This window comes from Corvus cornix, chromosome 2 (assembly GCF_000738735.6).
Source record: "Corvus cornix cornix isolate S_Up_H32 chromosome 2, ASM73873v5, whole genome shotgun sequence".
Classification (NCBI taxonomy): domain Eukaryota; kingdom Metazoa; phylum Chordata; class Aves; order Passeriformes; family Corvidae; genus Corvus; species Corvus cornix.
The window spans coordinates 80,576,105-80,599,046 of NC_046333.1; the positions used below are offsets into that span (position 1 = coordinate 80,576,105).

General features: G+C 41.2%; 1 protein-coding gene across 11 annotated transcripts in view; it reads left to right on the forward strand.

Moving 5' to 3' along the window:
- The window catches only part of CTNND2 (catenin delta 2), a 655,093-nt gene that overhangs the window by 367,887 nt on the left and 264,264 nt on the right, over positions 1 to 22,942 (forward strand). For 10 of the 11 annotated variants that reach the window (XR_005604669.1, XM_039571875.1, XM_039571842.1 and 7 more), the window contains one exon: positions 2,486 to 3,053. Coding sequence is in view for 10 of the 11 variants with exons in the window: in XM_039571875.1 (XP_039427809.1) it covers positions 2,486 to 3,053 (568 nt within the window). In the remaining variant the exon portion in view is untranslated. The remainder of the gene's footprint in view (positions 1 to 2,485; positions 3,054 to 22,942) is intronic. The other variant, XM_039571889.1, reaches the window with a different exon arrangement.

The window sequence follows — 22,942 nt, forward strand, 5'->3', positions numbered from 1 at the left end:
GTAGTGTAGAAGTAGATTAGAAAAATAAATTTTGTATACATGATGACAGTGCTTGCCAAAAACCCTTAGGATCAACAGCAAACTGTTGAAGTTACCAGTGCATTACCAGTGTGTTGAAGAAGTAACTGGTGCACTGGTAACATTGCAGAAGACTGTATTTTGGAAGTGTTTATTATGAAATTATTTTTACTATGCTACTTAACAGTCCAAAAAGTAAAATCAATTGATAATGTAGCTGGTTTGAATGACCTTTTGTTATGTGCGAAGTTTGCTCTGCGCATGTTGTCCTAAATCATGCCAGCCTGTTTTTGTTTTATAAAAGTTTTTACCATATAGTCTAAACCTGGAAAATGAAAACTGTACTCCTGTCAGATACATTATTGGACAGTCAGATGCAGATTAGTCCTTCTTTCCAGTTTAGAGCATATAAGGTAAGTAGCTCAGCATGAAAGTAGTTTTTAAAAGTTCACTGATATTCCCATCAGTTTCTTCCCTGGTTTTTGTGAGGAGCCTTTCAAATGAGCAACTTGAACTTGTTGGCCGTTTATGAAAATTTCAAGGCTTGTACTTGAAGCTGTGGTGTTTGTTACTCACTGCTGCAATCAGAACAGTCCAGCTCAAAAGAGAGCAGGTACTTGCATCTGTGAGCCCCTTGCTCACCTGGCAGTCACCGTACAGAGCACCTAGAGGAGAACAGTTTCCATTTCATTTATGTGTAAAGCCATTGCTCTGTGAGGTGCAAAACCTCCCAAACCCAGTGAGGTTTGGGTCTGGCAGTGCTCTCTTGAGAAGCCAGAACACTGTCAGTGCTGGTAGCTTCTTCCACACTACTAACAACTGAGAGCAAAGCTACAGAAGGAGCTTCTCTTCTTGTCTCTGTCCAGGAAAATACATATTCTTCCCCCAGATACAAAGCATTTAAGATGAGGGGCAGACTCCAAAAGTAGAAAAAAAAAAAAGAAGAAAAATTTCCAGTGGGTGTACTTAGGAAGAAGTACACATTTCTGGCATTTTGAACCTTGTTTATTTTTTGCTCCGCTTAGTTATGTTGTCCTCAATTTCTGACCAAATCCTTTATTGAATATCCTAGCGCAAATAAATCAAATTTCATACCAGGAACATGGTGCTTTTGCCTACTTGTTTTTTTGTAGGATGCTACTGAAAAACCACATTGCTATTCAATGTATAACAATGCTGCTCTTGGCATTCACAACACCTCTTCGAATTGAGTCACAAAATTCATTATTCACATTTTAAAGCTTCTTCTGGCTAAGAAAATCAGTAGCTGAGAGGTGTGTGTGTGTTTGGGCAAAGCAGTGGTCAGACCGATTCAAACTATGCTGTCAACTCCGAGGATCCGGAGCAGTTTCTGAGGTTTCAAGTAAATCCCCTGCATAACCAGAAAAAAAAAAAAAGTATCTGAATCCAACAGTGCATCTTCCAACAGAGCGCTGAGCTCTCACTCACTGCGGGGTACAGTTAAGAGAGGATTTTAATGTTACTAGACTCACAGATGATCTCTTGAGCCTAAGATCCCCGATAAAAAAAAAAAAAGGGGGAGCCGCCTGCGTGTGAAGGCGAGCTCCATCCTCTGCGGCTTCAGAAGCGGCTCAGACACCGAACCGAAATTTCTCATAGGCAGCATCTCCCGAGGATTTTCTCTCGCTCCCTCTTCCCAGCCCCCCTCAATTACCGGTCTTAGAGGGAACTCAGCGCTGCCTTGCCCGCGGCCAGCGGGTCGGTGCAGGGAGCTCCCTCCCTGCATCCCGATGCAGATTCTCCGCTGGATGTGGCCCAGGGAAGCGCCCGGCCCCGGCAGCTCCTCCCGTACCCCCCGCCCCCTTCGTGCCGCGTAACTGAGTACGAGGCGGCCGCTTTCCGTGCTTCCAGCGGGGCTTGGCGTGCACCGGCCCGGGATTCCCCTGCCTCCGCCCCTTCACCGAGGTCGGGACCGCAGGGGGCAGCGAACTCCTGGTGCGGTGCCTCTCCTCCTAAGGACACAGATTGCTGGAAACCGAGGAAAGTTACTCGGTTAAAGGCCCTTCCGTGGCTTCGGCCGCTCTTCTCTAATGTATGCAGAATAAAGGGGCGCGGGTGTATAGATGTCTGTATATGTATGTATCTAAGTATTTGAGCCGGGGCCAAACCCTGCCTGCTTTAGGGGCCGGCATGTGAGCGCGGTCCGGAGCCGGAGCCCGGGAGCGCTGTGCCCCACGGCCGGGTGCTGGCTTCAGCCGTCGGGAGGAGTTTCGACGCCTCTCGGCCCGAGCCAGCGGCTGGTTTTTCGCTGAAAGGCCGGCAATGCTTTAGCAGATTAACAGCTCCCGTAATCCCGCAGGCTCCGGGTGCCGGCCTGGTTTGAGGTCAGAGAGTGGGCTGCGTGCGGCCGGGGGGCTGCTCCGGCCGGCGGCCCCCCTCGCCCCGCGCAGGGCCGGGGGAGCCGGGCGCCCGCCGCCGCTGACGCCTCTGCCTTTCCTTCCCGCAGCAGGGCCCGGGGGGCCGCGGCGCCCACCCGGGCGGCCCGGAGCCGCCGCCGCCGCCCGCCGCCCCGCAGCCGCGGGAGCCCTTCGCGCCCAGCCATGGCAGCGCCTTCCACCTGCCCGAGCCCCAGCACGCCGCCGCGCTCTACTACGCCAGCTCCACGCTGCCGGCGCAGCGGGTGAGCTCCCCGCTGCCCGCCCAGCCCGGCGGCTCCCCCACCAAGCTGCCGCGGGCCGGCTCCGCCGCCGAGGGCGCCGCCTACGCCACCGCGCAGCGCCTCTCCTCCCCGAAGCAGTCCCCCAGCCGCCTGGCCAAGTCCTACAGCACCAGCTCGCCCATCAACATCGTCGTCTCCTCGGCGGGACTGTCGCCGTCCCCCATCCGAGTGACCTCCCCGCCCACCGTCCAGTCTAACATTTCCTCCTCTCCTATCCACCAGTTAAGCTCCACCATCGGCACTTACGCCACCCTGTCGCCTACCAAGCGGCTGGTTCACGCTGCCGATCAGTACAGCAAGCACTCCCAGGAGCTGTACGCCACCGCCACCCTGCAGAGACCCGGCTCCCTCGCAGGTAAACAGCGGCCGGCAGCGCCTCGGGTCCGCGGCTGCGGCGGGGGACGGGGGTGCGCGGAGGGGAGGCGGCGAGGGGCGAGGGACGGCGAGAGGCGGGGTGACAGGCCCGCCGGCTGAGGACGGGAGGGAGGGAGCGGGGTGCGTTTGACAGAAGAACGGTATTCGGGAGAATTGCGGGTGGGTTTCGTGCCGGGTCGTGCCCGGAGAGGCTGCCTGCCGCTGCTTGAGCAAAGTACCTGAGTTCTCCCGGCTCGTCCCGCCTTCCCGGCGCCGGGCAGGTGTGCGTGCTGCCGGGGGGGTGCGGGGCTCGCCGCGCTCCCCGCTGTGACCCGCGGTGCGGGTGGGGGTGTTTGTTACTATGGCGAATCCTTTCTCTGCCGCGATCAGAACCTCTGAGCCTTTTGCAAGGAATCGCTCTTCCCCAGATTTACGGGCGGTTCTGGCGTACTTGACAAGTTTGGGGTTACTTAGCGGGAACTCCCGGTGTACCGAGTCGTGCCGAGTAAGAGGTGGCTGTGATTTGGCTCCGAGTGCTCTTTGGGGAACAGGCTGTTACAGCTGATTTAATGTCTCTGTAAACGCAGACTTTGAGCAGATCCTACAAGTGAGATACTGGTGCGCTGTTCTCTAAACCATCTCTCTGCTAAACTGAGCATCCTTCAGGGGTGGGTTTTTTGTGTTCTCAAAATTTCCAGTTTCATTGCTATAGTAACAGCTGCTATGCTCATATGTTCTCTTGTGTGACATAAATAGATTTGAAGATAAATAGGATACATAAAGAAGTTTGCCTGAGTCTATCAGTCAGGTACACAAGTTTCTTACTGGAGTGAAGACCTCACCGCCCTTCCTCCTCTCACCCACCTGCCCTCCCCCATTCCAGCTGTTGTCAGCATCCTATATAATTCCAGTGTGTCTAAACAAACAGATGGAATTAAATAATAATAATACAGTTTTGATCTATCTCCTTGTAAGAACTGTTTGCTGAAGTTTTTTTCCCATTTAAAGGGCAGGGATTTTAAAACTTTATATCTTCACATATATCTATATACATACATATATATATATCTATATCTGTATATATATATAACACCACATTTTAATTTCAGAACGAGTAAAGTGACAGTATCATTAAGTTAAGGTAAAATTCAAGATCTCGGGGTGCTTATATCAAGCCAGTTGTCAAATAGTGAGTCTCAGAATACTAAGTGATTTATTTAGTAATTATATTAATACAACTTCTCCCTGCTGTAGTCCAACACACTGTCGGCCACAAGTATTAAATACTGCCTTTGTACAGTGGAAATTTAGAATTGCCACAGACTTTGTATTTTAGGGAGTTTTCTGACTTCATCCTATAGCAAGAGTTGTTTGAGCCTAAAAAGGCATGGATGGAACTGTCAGCATCAAAGGAACAGAGAAAAAATTAGATTTAAAACTTCTATACCTGTGGCTATGAGCTATTAGTATTTCCCTGATTTTTCTTACCTCTGTTCTAGGATAGAAGTCTTTGTTTTGGGAAGTTTCTAAGAGGCACAGTTCTTTTTCCTGTTTTATGTACTGTTAGCATTGGAATTTATGTTGTATTGGGGGTTTGGTTTTGTTTTTTTTTTTAAAGAAGGCATTATTTATAGCATTGCAGCATCAAATCTGTGATGATAACTTAGTCCAAAATTTTTTTTTTCTGTAAGGTTTAAGGTCCAGCATAATGACTCTGAAGTGCTAGAGAAGCTGTTCATCCTGGGCTAGATCCAAGTTGAAACGTGGATTTAGGCTTTTTTGGCCTTCTTGGCCAATAGTGCTTCTATAGACATTCCTAATAGGATTTTCTACTTTGTTTTGATTGAAAGTTAAGGAACTGACATTCATGTTCTTGGATTGCTTTTAAATAAAAGCTTTTGATAAGACTTCTGCATCTTGCATAACCTGCATCTTTTTAAAGCCTACTGCAGGGAGTTGCCTGATCTACTGATTTATGGATTTGGTGAAAAGAAAAGCCTATAGATGATGCATGCATTTAGGAAGTGGCTGGTATATTTTTGTATGGATTTTACTATGGGAGGGAAATAGTGATTGACCATTTGAGTTTGCTGTTGAGTTTCTAAAAACTGATAAATCAAGACTAACTTTGCCAAGTGTTGGGCTGATCAGAACAGACATAACAATCTACTGGGTCACTAGTATCTTAGGGATTTGGTTTTAGGATATGTAAAACCCCTCGTTGTTCTATTTTATAACAAATGGAAAATCATGTAACTTGAATTAGGGGGCAGATATGCAGAGAGAGAGTATTGCTACTTGAAAGACTCAGTGTAAGCAACAGTATGTTAGTAAATACCTTTTCTCTTTTTTTCCCCCGCAGTGGTGACAGCCTTTCAAGTAGTCCTTGAAAGCAGCTCTATCACATGATCCACTCTTTTGCAAAGGTTTCCTATTGTGTGCTGCTACCCCTTATTTTCCACTGCCATTCTTATGCATGTTCCTCATGGCCTCCCTGCCATCCCAGAGTTACACATTTGCTGGCAGTGTTAAGTGCCTGACTAATCTTCTAGACTTTCACTGGATTCACTGGAGTCAATGGACTACTCAGAGGCTTAAAATTAGCATATGCTTTGGAGTTAGCCAGGATCAGATGTTACAGATACTACTGAGGCAATCTTAATTTCTTCTTTTTTTCTGTAGGTATTTTTGCTCAGAACAGGTTTGGAATTTGAGCTGTAAGTGTATTATATTTTTGCAGGAGTTTTTCAGTCATTAGAAAAAATGTTAGAAAAATGTGTTAGAAATCAAACCCACTGAGAAGGAGAGTAAGCAATTGTATTTTGAAAAGCTAATGGTCAACAAATAGTGGTTTTGCTTCTTGTTCAAAACATCCAAAGATGAGTTGAAGTTTTTTTGGGGTTTTTGAGAGTGAGAGAGGAGGAGGAGGAATGAAGAATAGTTGTCACATTGCACTGATTGATGGCTTGCCTGCTGTGATTAATGTGAAGTTGCATTGATATGTATGTGTCATCACAGGGATGATGTTAAACTCAGTAATCTTATTTATATCTGGCAATAAAAAAATAAGTATTTGTAGTAATTACTAGAAACACAAATAATGCATTTGTTTTAATTATTTTTGCATGATACCAGAAATTTGTCCTGGAGCTATCTAGTTCATGAATACTACTGGGTTTCAGTGTGCTAAACAAGCCAAACTGTATCAGTGCCAGACTTAGATATTTAAAAGAGAAGTCATTCAGGTAAGATACATTTTTTAAAACATTCAAATAAAAAGTTACATAGATGGCCCAAAACATAATCTGTGTAAAACTTAACTGAGAAGATGGCATTATTTATATTAATTTCCTACAAATTCGATTATGAAACAACTTGAAATTATAAAAATGGCAATTCTTAGACTTCATCCTGAATTTCAAATGAGACATGCAACAGCGTGCAGTGACTCAGTTTTAACCGAGTAACCTTAGAAACGTCTTCAGAAATGGCTTTTAATCTAGTTATATTTGAGCTGCTGCCACTGCCAAGTGTGTGTGTGTATGGGTGTGTGTGTACATGTGTATATAGTGGCTCTGCTGAGCGTACATTTGCTGTGTTTATTCTTAGTCTAGCTGCTTCATTGCTATCATCTGCAATTACAGTTTTAGAAGTAGTTTTCTGCTCTGCACTGCTCCAAAGCATATTCGACCGTCTGTTCAAGCAGCAATCCAAATCCAGAAAGCACAGCTTGTAAATACCTTCTTGCAGCTTCCACACCTGGACTGAGCTTCAGAGTGCTGCTGGGAGCCAAACTCAACAAAGCAGCCCGTTTTGCTTGGAAGGAGGAGCATGAAGGACAGCAAGCAGCAGAAACATGTGAAAACAGGAGGCAGGTCATGGCACAGGTGCCCACTCTTCATGCTCTTCTGAAGCATCTCCTGCTGGGCAGAACCCGACAGACAGTACTGGAGGAGTACTGAGTTTGTTTGGGAGCAAAGGCGAAGGAGGCAGTTAAAGTGTGTTGTTCAGGTGGTTTGTGCCTCAGGTTATGTGGATGGGAGCAGCCCCGATGTTACAGAGCCACTCCTCCCTCTTCACCCAGGTTTAGGGAAGACTAGGGACACCTAAGGCAATGGAAAGTAAGTTTATGCATTGCCTTATTACAAAAAGCTAAAATGATGATAATCCTGCTTGAAGACTGCACCATGTTTCATAAGCTGTACTAAAAGGTTAAGTTTAAGAAATGAGTTTAGGTGTGAATCACGTGCTGTAATGTTAGGTGGAAAGAATATTCTACAGCTATCTTTCCTGTAGTGGTGACATGTTCCGCTGAAACAGGAGCTGCAGCATCCCTCTAGACAGCCCTGATGCTACCTACCACTGTTGGAAACTTCAGTGCTCAGCCTGGTGTTTACAATCTTCTTTCAAGTCCCTGTAAAATCAAAATGGAAAGGAATTTTTCCTTCCTGAGTAGGACTGTTTGTATGCACTTGTAGTATTAACATTAAAGTAACACCAGTTTATAAAAATGTGGCATGGGTTAATACATAAAATATGCTTTCCACTCTTTAATGAGCAAAGAGTTCTAAGTTTATCAGGGTCTTAATTGATTCCTTCTGCTGCTTCATCTGTTTTGCCTCACTCTTCTCTCTCTTTGCCAAGGACCTTCCTTTACCCTTTTTCCTTCTATAAACTTTTCACTGCATATGATGTGTTGAACCGTGGTTTCCTGTTGGGTTTTATGGCAGAACTTCTATTTGATGGTGAGTGTTGACATGTTTTAGCATGTCAGTGTGCAATTATAGGGGCACAGAACAGCTTAAGCAACTGATGGGGTAACTGATGAGCATTAACACTAGCATGGATTGATGTTTCCTTTTGACTGCACAAAGATATTGGATCATCTGTATATCACTAGTTCATTGCTATCTTTAAAAATATTATCTTGTTAAGAGGTCTCCAGTAAATCCCACTGTACTATGTATTTGTGCTAGAGTAGCTACATTGCTGTTAAGTTACAGCCAAAGTGAATATAAATCATCCCAGAATTAAAAGTTCCCTGTGCCTTTAAATCCCCACCTGAGACACTGGGCTGAGCTAATAAAACAGTCTAGGTGTGATGTACCATTGTACTTCTTTGGACAGGCAAGGAAGAAAAATATTAGGATTTTTTTTTTGGGGCTTTAAGATAAGCTCTTGGACCATCTGTATGATTGATCATAACAGAAAGGACACTCAGTTGTTTCCCATAACTATTTTGTATTTTTACAGAATCCCGTGAGTATCTCTTTTCTAGGGAGAACCAAATTGCTTCATTAATTTTAACCAAAATAGTTTTCCATAGATTTTTTTCTAAATTTTTTTTCTTTGTTTTTATTAGCTGGAAAATTCCTTTACCTGCTGTCAGAGTCTTTACACATGAGAACACCGTTAATGCTCTTTTGTTCTGGGACTTACACTGAAGTCTTCTACTCTTGTTTTGAGACTCTTTCAGATAAGAAAACCAAGTGGAAGATTTTGAGTAATATCCAGCAATATTTCAGATATTAATCAGAACTTAGAGTTTGGTGTCTTTCTGATACAAAATTACTTTTTTCCATGTTGCAACCTGGAGGTTAGATATGCTGGTGTTGGTTTGGAGTTGATACAAATACACAACTCAGTGTTCACTTTGCTTTTCTTTGTCAGTTATTCTACCTATTTACTCAGCAATAGTTATGATTCTAATTGTTACAACTGGAACCTTTACAATGGTGCTAAATTCCAGCTTTAAAAAGGTAACCACAATGGACAGTACAGCAAAAAAGGAGAAGGAATAGGGATAACTTTGAAATATGTTATTATTGCCATGATTTTCGCTCCTGTATCTTTCAGATCTGGCTTACATGAAATTAATTCGCTTGTAGGAGAGGAATAATTGACAAAAGCCAAATACAGAAGCCCCATGTGCATCTTTGAGCTAATGAACTTGATCTTTGGCTCCCAGTGTGAGCAAACACAAGAAATATGTCTAAACTTGGGTCCTGTTGTCTTACTGATCACCACCTTTCCCTTTGCTTCCCATTCCTGAGAAGGGAAATTGTTTGACTGATCCTCCTAATGGTCTTTCAGAGGGGTGTGAAATCAATAATATTGCAAACTAAAAAGCTTTTAGGCAAAGAACACCAGTGTGCAGCACTGCTGAAAATGGGTTCAACTTGTATAAAGCTGCAAGTATTTTAGCCAAGTGACTGGAAACTGAGTGGCAGTGGCTGTTCCTGGGATTTTAGGTGAATGTAACATCAGACATGCTTCTTGGGACTACTGAAGGCTGTGCTGTTGCTTGGTAACCACGCATGTGGTTTCTGGCCTCTGGTCCTGAACTTTAGCAATGTACCTCAGAAGGCCAGGATTCAAATTTAAGCGTGCAAGTCACTAGAAGAAATTCCCTAAGCATCAGAGCAGAATTTTGAATGTCTTTGCTTATATACCTGCTGAGCAGGAGCACAAGAAGGAGGTGAAGTTGAAAAAAAGCTAACAGAGAAGAGTCTATGCCCCTAGCAGAAGGATGGTTAAACCAAGGAGCTGGAATTTGCCAGTGTTTCTTGACTACTGAAATCCAGTGGAATGCATGAAGTCAAAGAGCAGTGTTTTGGGAGCCTGCCTTCATGGAACTTAGGTTAGAGCAACAGAAATACATTAACCAGTGTTGGCACTGCAGTTCATATGCTTGTCTTGTTTATGTTGATCTGAGTTCTGTCTCATATATGAGATAGCAGGAAGAGAATATGGCCTCATAAATGATTATACACCCAAAATTTTGGGTCTTAAGGGCATGCTAGTGAGGCTGAGTCTCATCCTTGCCTGTTACAACCCATTTTTGCCTTCAGGTCTCAATGGTGTCCTCTTGTTCCTCTTGTCCTCTGCTGTTGTATGGACTAGGGAGTATTAGGCAAAGGCAAGGTGCCCTTCTATCAAATTTCTGACACTCAGGTTTTTGTGGCATCAGTGAAAATACTTGTTTGTGCTGTACAGTCTAAAATGGGATGACTGTGTTTGTCTTGCTTGTGCACTGGGCAAAGAAGGCACATGTGAAAGATGCAGCTTCCTCAGTCTCAAACCCTGTTGCAAGGCCTTATCCAGTAGCCTGGAAATATTTGTTGCAAAAGTGTTGATAAAAAGTGACAGAAATCTTATGTTCACCATGGTCTTTCAGTATTTATGGGAAGTGAGAACATGCCCTTCATTTTTACTGTGGGGGAAAACATCATCCTCTCCAGTTACTGTGGCACAGAAACTGTTAGGAGTAGATGGAGTAGCTGAGATTTAGAAAGTCAGTATACAGCTCATTGTAACGTGAGCATTCATTTGTTGGGATATCTCCTAGCTTTTTGGTGGTTGTGTGCACACACTCCCTTTAAAGCAGTGCAGGTGCCGCTGATCAAAAGTAATTAATTATGACAGAAAGAAGATGGTAAAATGGGCATTTGAGGAAGGCTCTCTTTATTTAAGGCTAAATAAAGGGTGGGGAGGTGCCTATGTCTGCCTGTGCCAGTTGCAGAGTGCTTAGAGGTAAAACATTACTTGTCAGTGATGGCAGCTGCCAGAAGCTAAACTGGACCAAATTTGCTCTACGAGCAATCACAGGAGATAAATGGGGCAATTTTTCAGTAATTGTAGGGTCAAATTTGAAGATCACATAGATGTGGACCCAGAACTGAATACCTTTTGGGTTTATAAAAGTGGTATTGGAGAGGACAGAGAGATACTGTCTAATGATAATGAATTCATGGAACTGTACATTATCGTAAGTGCTTAGAAGCAAAAGTCACAATTTGATATGCTGAAATGAGGAGGACCAAGTGATGACTAATCTTACAATTATAAGGCATGGCATGTGAAACTGCCAGTTGGATCACATAGATTTTTAGTAAGTACATCAAGTTGCGACTTACAGTGTGTAAGTGGAGAAGTGTCCCTGCCCATGGCAGGGGGTCAAAACTAGATGATCTTTAATAGGTCCCTTCCAACCCAAACCATTCTATGATGGTGTAATAGAAAAATGCCATATTAGTTTGAATACAAGTGGTTCATGCAATCCTCCCTTTACTGAGGAGATTTTTGCATATGCTTTTCTACTTTTACTTCCTCCATAGTGTATGTTTATGTCTTGCCTTATGGCCCCTTATCTTCTCTGTCCAAACCATCCCTTTTATCAGCTAGCCAGCTGTGCTGCTCTCAGGCAGTAAAAGCTTTTGATCATAGGGCTAAAGCTGTCCCTGGGTTTAAAGAGTGTTGCCTGAGAGGAAAGCAAGGGTGGATGAAGGAGCTGTGACCCTCTGATAGTAGGACAGATTTCCTGTCACTGGAGAGCAAAATGACACCTCTGCATGGGGTCTTTCCCCCACCCGCCAACTTCCCTGAGCATCCTGGTTCAGCAGGAATGCAGTCATGTTTACATTTGCTCACCAAAAGGTGTCATGAGCTCTTCAAAGTCCTGGGATCATGGTCTGTAAAGGAGGGTGAGTTGGACTCTTTCAGATACTTGTCGGGGAAAAGAAGGTGGAGGGAGACAATATGACAGCCCTTTGTGAGTTTGGGACTAATACACCCTGAAGAAAGGGAGGAGTGAGTGAAAGAAAAATTGTAGACCTGCTAATCACAGTGCTCTTTGGACATTACAACAAAAACTGATAGAAAGGATAATATAAGGCATGGAGGTAGTAAATGGTTAATAGGATAATTTCTGACATGAGTTCTCCAGAAACAGATTGTGCTGGAATGACCTGCTTACTGACCTTTTCTTAGATGATATTTGATGTCTTTCTATTTCCTGTCAGGGCTCTGAGCATGCATTTTCTGTAGTGCCACTTGGGAAATGTTTAGTTAAGCTAGAGAAGATGGATATTCCTGCAAGAGTGTACTTGGGCAGGGACCTGGGTAAAGGAACATTGTCAGTTTGTCATTTTGAATACTGAAGTAATGGAAAGGAAGAGTACTACTAATAAAGTTCCACAAGGAGAACTCTTTTGGCTACTTGAAAAATACCTCTTCATTTTATTAACTTGGCACAAAACTGTGTAATAAACCAAGGAAACTTCTTGATAGTGGAATATTAGGAGGCATTTTCTGAAGAGAAGAAGATAAATCCTGTGTAGAAAGAGTTTTGCAGATGGGAAGGAAAGAACAGAATTGGAGCCAAGGCAATAACACACGTAATAGCTAGTTATGTGTTCGGCATCTTTGGCTGGAAAGAAGAGTAGGAAAATACCTGTGTGACCTGGTTGAGTACTGCATATCTCAGCCACCTGTATCAGGAACATAATAGAATATTTCATGGCCTAACATGGCCTCACATAACAAGCAAAACTGAGAGTGTTATACAGGGTTAGGACTTCATCTGGTGAACTGTACGCAGCTGTGACTCTCTGTAGGCAAGAGACACTCTTTGTAGCCTTCATGTCTTCTGAACTATCCTGCATGGATTATCAAGAAACGAAGCTTGTTGTACACAGACCTGACTTAGTGTGTTTCCTGCATTTCTCAATGGAGGAAAGGCTGCTAGATTACATAGCTGCACGTAGTAAATGGAGGTTATTCATTAAGAGTGCTGAATCCTGGTAAGAATAAATAATTTGATGAAGGATTTGCCATTCTATGAAAAAAGACAAGATTAGTCGAGTCCCTGGCAGCTTTTAGGATAGTGCATCCCTGCCCATGGTGGGGGGGAATTTGGAACTAGATGATTTTTAAGGTTCCTTCCAACCCAAGCCTTTCTATATTTTTATGATTCATCAGACCAAGGAGGGAGTGAGAGCTAAAGGCATCTTCTGAGTGGCTTTTCACCATCAGCCTTTGATTTTAGGGCTTTGACTAACCAACCATGATTTGTTTGACTGGAGCATCTTTGTGAGCTAGTGCTCCTCCGTTTTCCCTCAAAAGGTTTGAACCCAGTAGCCCTAGTGCAGACAGTGACCCCCCCCCCCAGCCATGATTGCACTTTGTCTGGTCTCTGACCAAACTTCAAAGTTTTCAAGGTTTACTCATAGAAATTTTGCATTCCTTCCTGTCTGAAGTTACAGTTCCTGTATCACTCATGTCATCATTGTCTGTGTTGCATCTTGAGATGCCTTTGGCAAGAATCTGAAGCTAATGCTGAACACAACTGAGCAGTCTCCTCCAAAGTGATCTAGTTCATGTTCTGCCATGCTTAAGATCCTATCTCGTGAATCCAGGAATTCAGGAATTAACTGTTTTAGCTGAAAAGCTCTTTTTCTCTGAAGTTTATCAAGATTGTGATGGATTGCACATCACTGCTTTTTTCAGTCTGCAGTACATTTTGGACTGCTTTTGTAGAATCAGGCAAAACTTGATGCACATGTCTTCAGCCAGCCATATGGCCATGGAAGTGTTGGCTTCACAGGCAGGGCAGCCATTTGACATGCAAATGGATCAATTTGCATTTATGAATAACCAGAAACTAATTGTGTGAGAGTTCAGAATGCCTCAAGTGCTTGTCACCTTTGGACTACACCATCTCATTCTTCTAATTGAAGTTACTGTTAAAGCCATTCTTGAAGCTGAACACTTCCAGTAGTTTGTTGCAAACTGCTGTGAATACATTTCTTATGTTCCTTGTCTTAGATCTGCTTTCCTTTTGCCAGTGACCTTCTTTCACCATTTGTCTCCTGCAGCATTTGTCGTGGCCATTTCAGTTTAGCATGGATTATCTGCTGGAGTGACAGGACTCTTTCAGCCTGAGGTCCTTTTCTGGCCATGCTTTTCAGCAATAATCTGAATTTGTGAGGTTAATTGCAAAGTCTGTTTTGCTGGTTTTGTTTCTTTTCTTCTCTGTTGTCACTCTTTTTTAAGTAAGTTCCTGCTGGAAAGAATCTGTAGCCATCCATTTCCTCCTTTGCTTGTTGCTTATTGTGGAAGGGTTTACATTGGTATTTTTCTGAGTTTTTGGGAGTTGGATGCTAAATGCATGCTATTGAGTGATTGCTATATTAGTAAGAATAATGAACTAAAGGAGAAAACTTTTTTTCATGGGATACAATGATTATTGCAGCATAACTTAAAGTCCTTAAGCTACTCATGTCATGGTTTTAACAGTATTCCTTTTCTTTGTCTCTGCATTCAGCATTTCTTTTATTTAGGGCATCCCTGTTAGAATTGCTTTAGATTATAATTATTCTAGTAATAGGAGATTATTTTAAGTGTTCTAGCAGAGGTCTCAATGTGTATGTAATGGAAACAACCTAAAAGCAGCTTGAATAATCTTTTGAGCGTAATTGTAAAAGTGGGTAATTGTTGGTCTAGACTTCTTTACAGGCCTAACTAAATTCTTTAGCTAGATTGTATTCAAATTGATTATGTATACCTTTAATAAAATGTCCATGTTTTAACTCCTGTATTTTAAATGCAGTGAGTCTCAAATGGATAATGAAAACTTGATGAGTAATAGAGTGTGTTACAGAATATCCCGAGATACCTCCCCTTTCTTGAATTTGGCACTGAGAAAAAGACAAAGATAATGAGCTCCATTTTTTTCTCCTGGAATGTCGCATACTTATACCTCATGTTTTTGGGGAAGTCTAGAAACCAGGGACTGCAAGCAAATGCTCACTGAGGAGGAGAAAGCCTCTGAAAGGAGAAAGTGTTTAATATTCTATCAAAGATGACTTTATGTAAAAGAACAAATACTACCTGATGCTTTTCTCTATTCTCTTAGTGAAAGCCAGGTTTTTCAAAAGTTTTTCAAAAATTTTCAAAAGTTAATATTGTTCACGCATCTAATAATGTGCAATCTTCTTGTAAAAGGAATTACAAAAGATAAGTTGCCAATGCTTTTCTGTGAGCAAACCTCAGATACGGTGTCTTAGATTTCAGCTGTGTCTATCAGAAACTGGAACATAGGTTTGCAAAACAAGAACAATATTCATAATAAGTTAATACTTTTTAAAAAGTGCATGTATGATCTGGATTCATTGGAACTATGTTTGCCTCTTCCTATTAGCAGGAAAACCACCTCTTGGAACTGTGAGCTTCTAGGAACAACAGCACAATTAGATAAAGAATGCAGGTTGCCCAGGAAAAGCCAATTGAGGAATACTGTAGTTGGGCAGACTTAACATTTCATTACCCAACTGACTTTTGTTTTTTGGTGTTACCTTGCCCATAGTGTCCCAGTGACTGTTTTTCCCTTTGGGAACCACTGGCCCAAAAAGCACTTTCCTTAACAAATTCTCGGTGAAAATCTTGAGAATCTCACTTCTAGTTGGATTTAAGCTCTAAGTGTTCTTTCTGTTCTCTGTGCAGGGAGGAGTTGATGTGGAAAGGTTTTCCCCCTCCCCCTGCACCAGAGCTGCTGTGAGAACTTGCTCCGTTTAAGGTTGACTGAGCTGATGCTCAGTTTGGTGTAAGGCTTGAGAGTTGCTGGGTTTTTTAGCTGCTGTGCTTTTCCACTGTGTTAAACACGATCAGAAAGTTAAATTTTCTCCAGCAGGCACTAGTGCAATAGTGCCTGATTTGTTTTGCTGGAGGCAGCAGCACTTTTTAGCAAATCACTCATGCTGCTGGAAGTGGTCTCTAGCCCTACAAAGACCTTTAGGGTTTTGGATGTTTAGCCTATACTGCTGCTTAACTAGCAGAAATTGGGTCTCCAAGTTTGCTTAGGTACGGCCTTGTGAAAGAAGAAAGCTTCAGGGAATTAAGGATGTGCTCTTACTTCCCTTTGGTTTGCAGTCCTTGTCAGTGAAGCACTCACTGTGGGGTTTCACAGGCTATCCCATAGAGGGTTTTTTTTCTGGATATTTACTTTTGGGGCATGTCTCATCAAGTACACTAGTATTTCATTCCTTTACTTGCTGAGTTGAATGCATTGCCACAGCCTCTGCATCAGCATAGAGCTCATGGTGCAACACAAACTTTTAGAGCTCAAAATTGGAAATAATAATTTTTTATCTTTTCTAGCATCAATATTAGCAAAACTTCAAAGATCTCTGCTGCTACAAAGGCCTAATATTGTTTTCAATCATCGTGAAGCTGTGGTGAACTATCCAAACAGCTTATGCAGGGCTGCTTGGCAGTGTTGCTTAGTAACATCATCCTATTGCTGAGGCACTCAGCCCTCAGTCAAAGTGGCTAGTGAGTAAGAAAGTTAGGAGCAGTGATTTGTATCACCAGATAGCAGTATCTGCTCCCATTTGGTCATGGGTCTTCTTTTCCCTTTTTTTGTAAAATTGGCAGGGTTGGGGGGCATGGAAGAGGTAGACCTTAAGAGATGAGAGTGAAAAAAACCCAAACAAACACAGAGTAACACCCAATATGATCATTTACTAAATGGTATAAAAAAAGAAATCTTATCATTTCCTTCCCTGCTGAAGGCAAGTTGTTGATGTATAGTAGTGGTTGGTTTGGGGCAGTTTCTGTTTTACATTTTTTCTTCACTGACAGTACCCTAGATCAGAAAGGAAATAGGAATTATCTCCCTGAACTTGTCTGTCACATTTAATCTACTGTTTCTTCCTGGCTGTCTTTGCCTCTTATATCTTTGCTCCCAGTCAAACTTTCCTTTTCTGCTAGCAATTTATTTTTGATAGACTGTTTTAAGCAGGTGAATGCTTTTCAACAAAACGAGGGCAGTAGCAGAAAGAAGAAAATGCTTGGGAGGAGGTACAAATTAATGGTGTGATTTTTCTGTTTTCCCTAGATTTTTAGAATTATAGTAACTGATACAATGCTTTGCAGTGAAGTCATACTGCATGACTAAAATCATAGACAACTTAAAAAATATTTTTACCTTTATTTTTCTTTTAAATATGCTTAGAAATGTAATGTATGCCAGTATTTGGTTAAAAAATAGTTTAAATAGGATAAAAATTATGTAGGTACTTCTTACAAGATGTAAGCTTTATTGAATGATTTTTGAAGTTATTTTGGGGCCTGTTTATTACCCTTACAAAAGTATAATCCCTTTTTTTCCTCCTTCTTTCCTGTATTTTTAGCACTGATGTGAAAAATGCTGGCCCTAGTTCAGATGCTGGTTTTGCGGTGTCCCTTAAGCAGCCAAAGCCAATCTGTTTTGAGGAGACTTTCCTAAGATACTTAATCTGGTTAATGGACAAGTTATGTCTAGTAAATTCCACAGTGTGAGCTGAATGTGGCACAGTGACGGTGACACTGCTAATAGGTTTGACAGTGCAGTGAGAGTTTGCAAGAAACACTCCAGACCATGCATTGTATTGCACTTTAATCTTTTAAGTAGAAAACCTGAGGAAAAGCAGTCTAAGGTACTGACAGGTGAGGCAGGGCTGTTCTTTCAGTTCTGGGGACTTGAATATTGGGGCACAGACTTGTTTGGTGGTGAGCTCCTACAGTGTGGGCTGAGGATGCCGAAGTAGCGTATCCATGGGGTTTTTTTCAGACACCTAGAGTTTGATACCAGTTGAAAGACATCATGTATTAGTCAGTTTGCTGAGGGCATTATTTCTTTCTTTATCTGTACAAATAATCCTGAGTCATAGAGAGAATGATGTCATGAGAATTGAAAAAGTGTAAAGACAGAAATGAGTTCTAATTCTGAGCATTCATTAGTTAATCTTTAACTCCAGTATTTCAGGAAAGAAAAACTTTATACATTTGTGTTTGTGTGTATGTAAAATCTAAACAGGTGAGAATCCTGTGTTTAAAAAAACCCTAAACCCAGTTAAAAAGAATTTACTACAGACTGCATCCTGGCTCTAGTGACTTCAGGTTTCTGGTGTGCTAGGGGCCCAAGCTGATGTACCAAGGTGTGCATTAGCTGGTACTGCCATATGGCCTGTCATGTCTTACTGGCTAATTTAACCATCTGTCATGTCTTAACAATTTGTACTCACTTTCAGTAGTTGGGTTAGAAGTGGTTTTTTCTCTTTGGTACAGTACTTTTCATCACACAGTGCTGTTACATTCCCCTTATCTGAGTTTTATTAGTTTTATTTATGGTCGTATTACTTGTAGATAATATTTTCCTTTTCCAATGTTATGACTAGAAGATGCTTACATTCAGGCAGGCATTTTGGACATGTTTCTGCATAAATTTCTGGCACTAAACAAAGTCAGTATCAAAACGTGAGCTGTGAACATTTGACTCTACTTCTCCTCCTGTTCACTTCTAAGTCTGCACTTGTGTTCCCATCAATTTCTTTACTATGTAAATTAAAACAGGTTAGTATCTGTAAAACAGGTTTCACTACATATGAGTTCAGAGTAAAAATCCCACTATTCATATGCTCTTTCTCACATGTTGCTTTTCAGAATTGCAGTGAAGCTATGACCTGATCTACTGTATATATATATTTATTTCTTTAATAAGGAGAGTAGCATTTCAGGACAAGCATCTAAGAGAAATTTATGTCAAAAAGGGTTTTCAGCCATTATGTACTTTTTCAATCAAAAACTTCTTTCAGTCCTTTGAAAAGCATGCAACATACCAAAGCCACAGAATTCCTGTGATTCTCTTTTAGATTCTGTGCCTGCAGTCTCTTATCTCAATGATGAGCTTATTGCAATTTTACCAATGTCTGGGGTTGGTTTGATTGTTTGTTTTTTTAAAATAAACTTGTAGTCTAAGCAATGTTGTCATTATATTTAAAATTAAAAACTGATACCGCCAGTTGTGGATCTTTAATCCTCCTTGTTAGAAAGATGGATCTTCTAAGTGTGAGGTGTTGTAGTGTGTTTAGTCTGATTTTGATACTTAAGGGCCTGAAGTAGCCTGAGATTTGCTGTGTGTTGAAAGGTGAGGGGTTTCAACAAACTTAAATTAATTAAATTTAAGGAAGTTGTTAACATGTAACTGAGGAGGAGTAATAGAATGGTCCTTGAACATCAGCTCATGTTTCCCTAATGATGTTCCTCCATCATATACGTAAGGAAATTGCTTGACAGGACTCTTGATCAATTTATTTAATGATGGAGGATTTCTGAATGAGGGCTGAATGGTTTATCTGGTTAAATCTGAATTTTTTTTTTTTTTTTAACATGGAGATGATCACTTGTGTATTTCATGTTTCCAAGGAGCTCTTAAATCCTGGAGAGGAGGACAGTACTGTATGCTCTTGCTATTAGAGATGTTTAGAGAGTATCATGATTTTGTAGGGCTTCTTAAGGCTGCAGCAAGGCAGGATGACAGGTTATAAAGGCTTTCACAAGGGGCACAAATAAAAACTGTTCAAGATGTATGAAAGCATACGCAAAGGCCCGTGATCCATTTTTTTCAGTAGTCTTAATGTCTTTAGTTTCTTGAAATGGCAAATGCTGCCAATATATTGGTTTACTTTATTGACATAAACTGTCAGATTAGCAGTGTCACTCAAACATGTCTGTTGTATTTATTCTCTTAACAGCCTGCACCAGCTCTGAAGAGCAATTAGGGATTATTTTATGTATTTCTCTCATGTTATGCTTCTCTGATTACAGTATCTTTCTTCCTGTGGAAAGTGAGACTGTCAAAAAAGAGCATTTTCCTAGGAAACAATTGTTTCCCTATACTACTGAGGAACACGTCTAACTAACATGAAGAAATTTAGCTAGTAGGGTGGGCATTTTTCAAGTGTAAAGAGTGGAGATCGACTTTTTGTTCCAATTTGGTAGGACTGCACTTTTCACGTGTTCTTTCTATTGCCCCTCTTGAATGTGGGAAGAGAGGAAATACCACGTGTAGGAATGTGTGTTTTCATCCGGAGGATTCTAGGTTATCATTGTTACCCTAATCCAGTTCACCTGTCTGGGGACTCATGTGAACCTGACCTCAGACTGCTTCTAAAAGTTCCACAGTGATGCAGAAGAACGGGCATTCCACTTGCTTTCAGCTTTCAGTCTTGGAGCCTTCAGAAGACAGACAAGACTCTCCTTACTGTATGCTTTTGTGCTTAATCAGTTTCTGTTCAAAAAAGTATATTTAACAATTTTTTTTTCCTTATTTGGTGCCCTCTCACAGCTTTTTTAGAGCTGTATAATTATATACCTTCTGGTGTGATGCATCTCTGGCAATGCAATCAAATAATTTCAGTTTTTCATTAAACAAGGTTGGACTGTTGGAGTAATTAATTAATGGATGGTTTCTTGAACCCCTGAATAATGGTTTTTTTCTTCTCAGTGGTTTTGGATTGGTTTGGTTTGTTTTTTTGGGTTTTTTTTTTTGATTATTCTACTACCCCACTTCTTCACCACCATGATCATGAGAGTTCTGGATATTCTCAAGTGCTGGATACATCATCTGTAAATAACGACTTGCAGGACTGAAAGTTTAATAATGAGTTTTCTTTGAACTTGAGCATAGACCTGTCTGTGAACGGGCTTGAGGCCTGATACTTCTCTGAAGGAAAAATAGCATTGCTGTCAGGGTGGACTGGCCAGGGAATGGAACTGAGTCCATTTTCAGAGTACATAGGAGAAAGGTGTGTGGCCTTGATTCACATCACTGCTTTGATTTCAGGCAACCCAGAGAGGGGCAGTGCTATTAGCGGGGTGAAGGGATGGCAGCTGGTTAAGAACAGGGTTTGGACAGGTGCAGTTCAGGGTAAACCATGCATTCATGATCCCTCTAAGTTTAGGGAAACCACTTCTGAGGGTGCTGAGCCTCCTTAATGCGAGAGTGCTCGGTGGGCCTTGGTAATCTTAGGTTTTTCTGCTTCTTAGTAGTACATTAGTTGCTGTTTTTCCATTCTGACCTTGTTGCTTTTCCAGCCTCTGTGAGCTTCAGACAGCCTTAATGCAAGTGTTTTTGAAGGCAGTGATACAGATCAGCTTGCAGCTTGGACTAGGAAAGGATGTAGCTGTTTGCTGCTAAACCAGGATACTGGCAGGAGGCCTGTTACACCTCTCTCCTTCTCAGTGACATCAGTTCTTTGAGTTCACAGTCTTTGTTCTGATCAATTATCTCAACTGTCTCTCCAGTGCCTTCCAAAGCAGCAGACTATGATGGAGGGCTGAGTGTGTAGATGAGGTGGGATTCAGTTGTCTGAAATCCATAAGTTATCTGTGTGACCTTTCCTGGATATAACTCTTGGTATAACAACTACTAGTTGATTGTTGATTTTAATATTTAAATAAAATATGCAATAAAAACCTGTTGCTCCTCAGTTGAGACTTGAATAAATTAATACATAGAAAAACTTCTAAGAGCAACTGAAAAGAAATTTTAACTTAAATCAACTTGCTGTTCTATTTTTTTATACCAACTTAATAGAAAGATTCAAAGTTATGGTGGGGTTACATCTTTCCATAAATCTTCTGATTTATTGTCTTTTAAACTAGATTTAAGAACCTTAAAGGCTGGTAGTATTTTGTGTTTAAATATTGATATCTGATAATTTGGAAATAGTGTAGTTAAATTGCATGTAGAAAAGTATCATTTTTGCTTGAAGCTAAAGGTGTTTAAGAGATATGCTTTAAAAATGGCCTCAATTTCTGAGATTCGAGAGTGGTTTTGTTTCTAAAATGAAAATATTTTAGTTACCTGTTGAAATCTTCATTTTCTTGAAAGGTTAGAGGATTTTAACCTCACAGTGTTTTAACTCTTGAACTTTTGGGGGGTGTTCAGTCATAATGTTGCTACTCAGATACCTTCAAATTGTTTTTAGATTGCCACTTAACTGTTTTCGATCAAATCAGTTTGGTTATGTGTTTTAGTCAAGAAGTTTCTCTGGTTATACATGTGCTTACTGTTTAGTACAGTAGTGTTAGACTCTTATTTATATGCATAGTTTGCAAATAAATCTCTGTTTAATATTAGCATAATAAACTAATATTAAGCTTCTATTTACACTAGCATCAGCACTTGCAGATGCAGAAATGTTGGTAGAGTATGAAGGAGATTAAATTAAGCCCACCTCACCAGAAGATTACCATAACAGTTTGAAAACATGTTGATATCTGGGTTATACTGCTACTGAGTTCAATGGGAAAAATCTTTTGGTTTACAGGAAGCTGGATTAGGAAGAAAATCTATTGTTCAAAAAGCACTGTTAACTCGTATGTGGGCAAAAGAATTGTCGTGCTGCTGGAATGGGTTGTAATTCTTTATTCTGTAGCAAGCCTGGTTTGTTGATTCTCTGTTGAATGTCTGAAATCTCATTTTTTCTGGTTTTTTTTCTTCTGAATACAAATTGAACCAAGTATGCAGTGAAATTTGGACATAATCACAACAGGCTGTTTTTCAGGCCACTCTGAAGGATACTAGACCTTGATGGGAGTAGTTCAGCTATTCTGAGAATCAGTCTCAAGAGTGCAGGACTAAAGAGCATTTTGAAAATGTAGACCATGAAGAATTTAATTCTGTAATAGTAATATCAACTTTCTGGATAATTGCTGTAGTTAGAGATAAAATATGTCTTCGGGATTCTTGGCAGACTTTCTAGTAAGGGGAGCAACAGAATTACTTTCAGCAGTGTGCTAATGGCAAGTCAGCCTGAAAAATGTTTGAAGGGAAAAATATGCAAATAGGGCATTCCACTGAAAACATGCATGAATATTGAAAAATTCAGAAGAAAACACTATGGCACAAGCTGATTAGAAGAAGGAAAAGGAATAAAGTACTCTTTTCTCCAGATAATTTGTATTAAAGTTTAAGTAACGTTGTATCTGTGTATATTTCTCATTTCTATCCTATGTTGCTATCTCACCTTACTTCATGTCTGTGCCTTGCATTTTAAAAGTATTTAGTGTCTGGTTATGCAGCAAAACCACTGCCAACACAATGATTATGGCAGAGGCTTTCAGCAGGAATGGCTACACCCCTGGTCTGAGCAGTACAAGCTAAGCCAGTGGAACATCACCTACATCCAGGATTTCAGCCTCACAGAACAAGCGTCAGGGGCTGTAACACTTGTATCTTTGATTGCTTTTCTAAACATTTAAGTAGTGTGTTACTACTTTGTGACA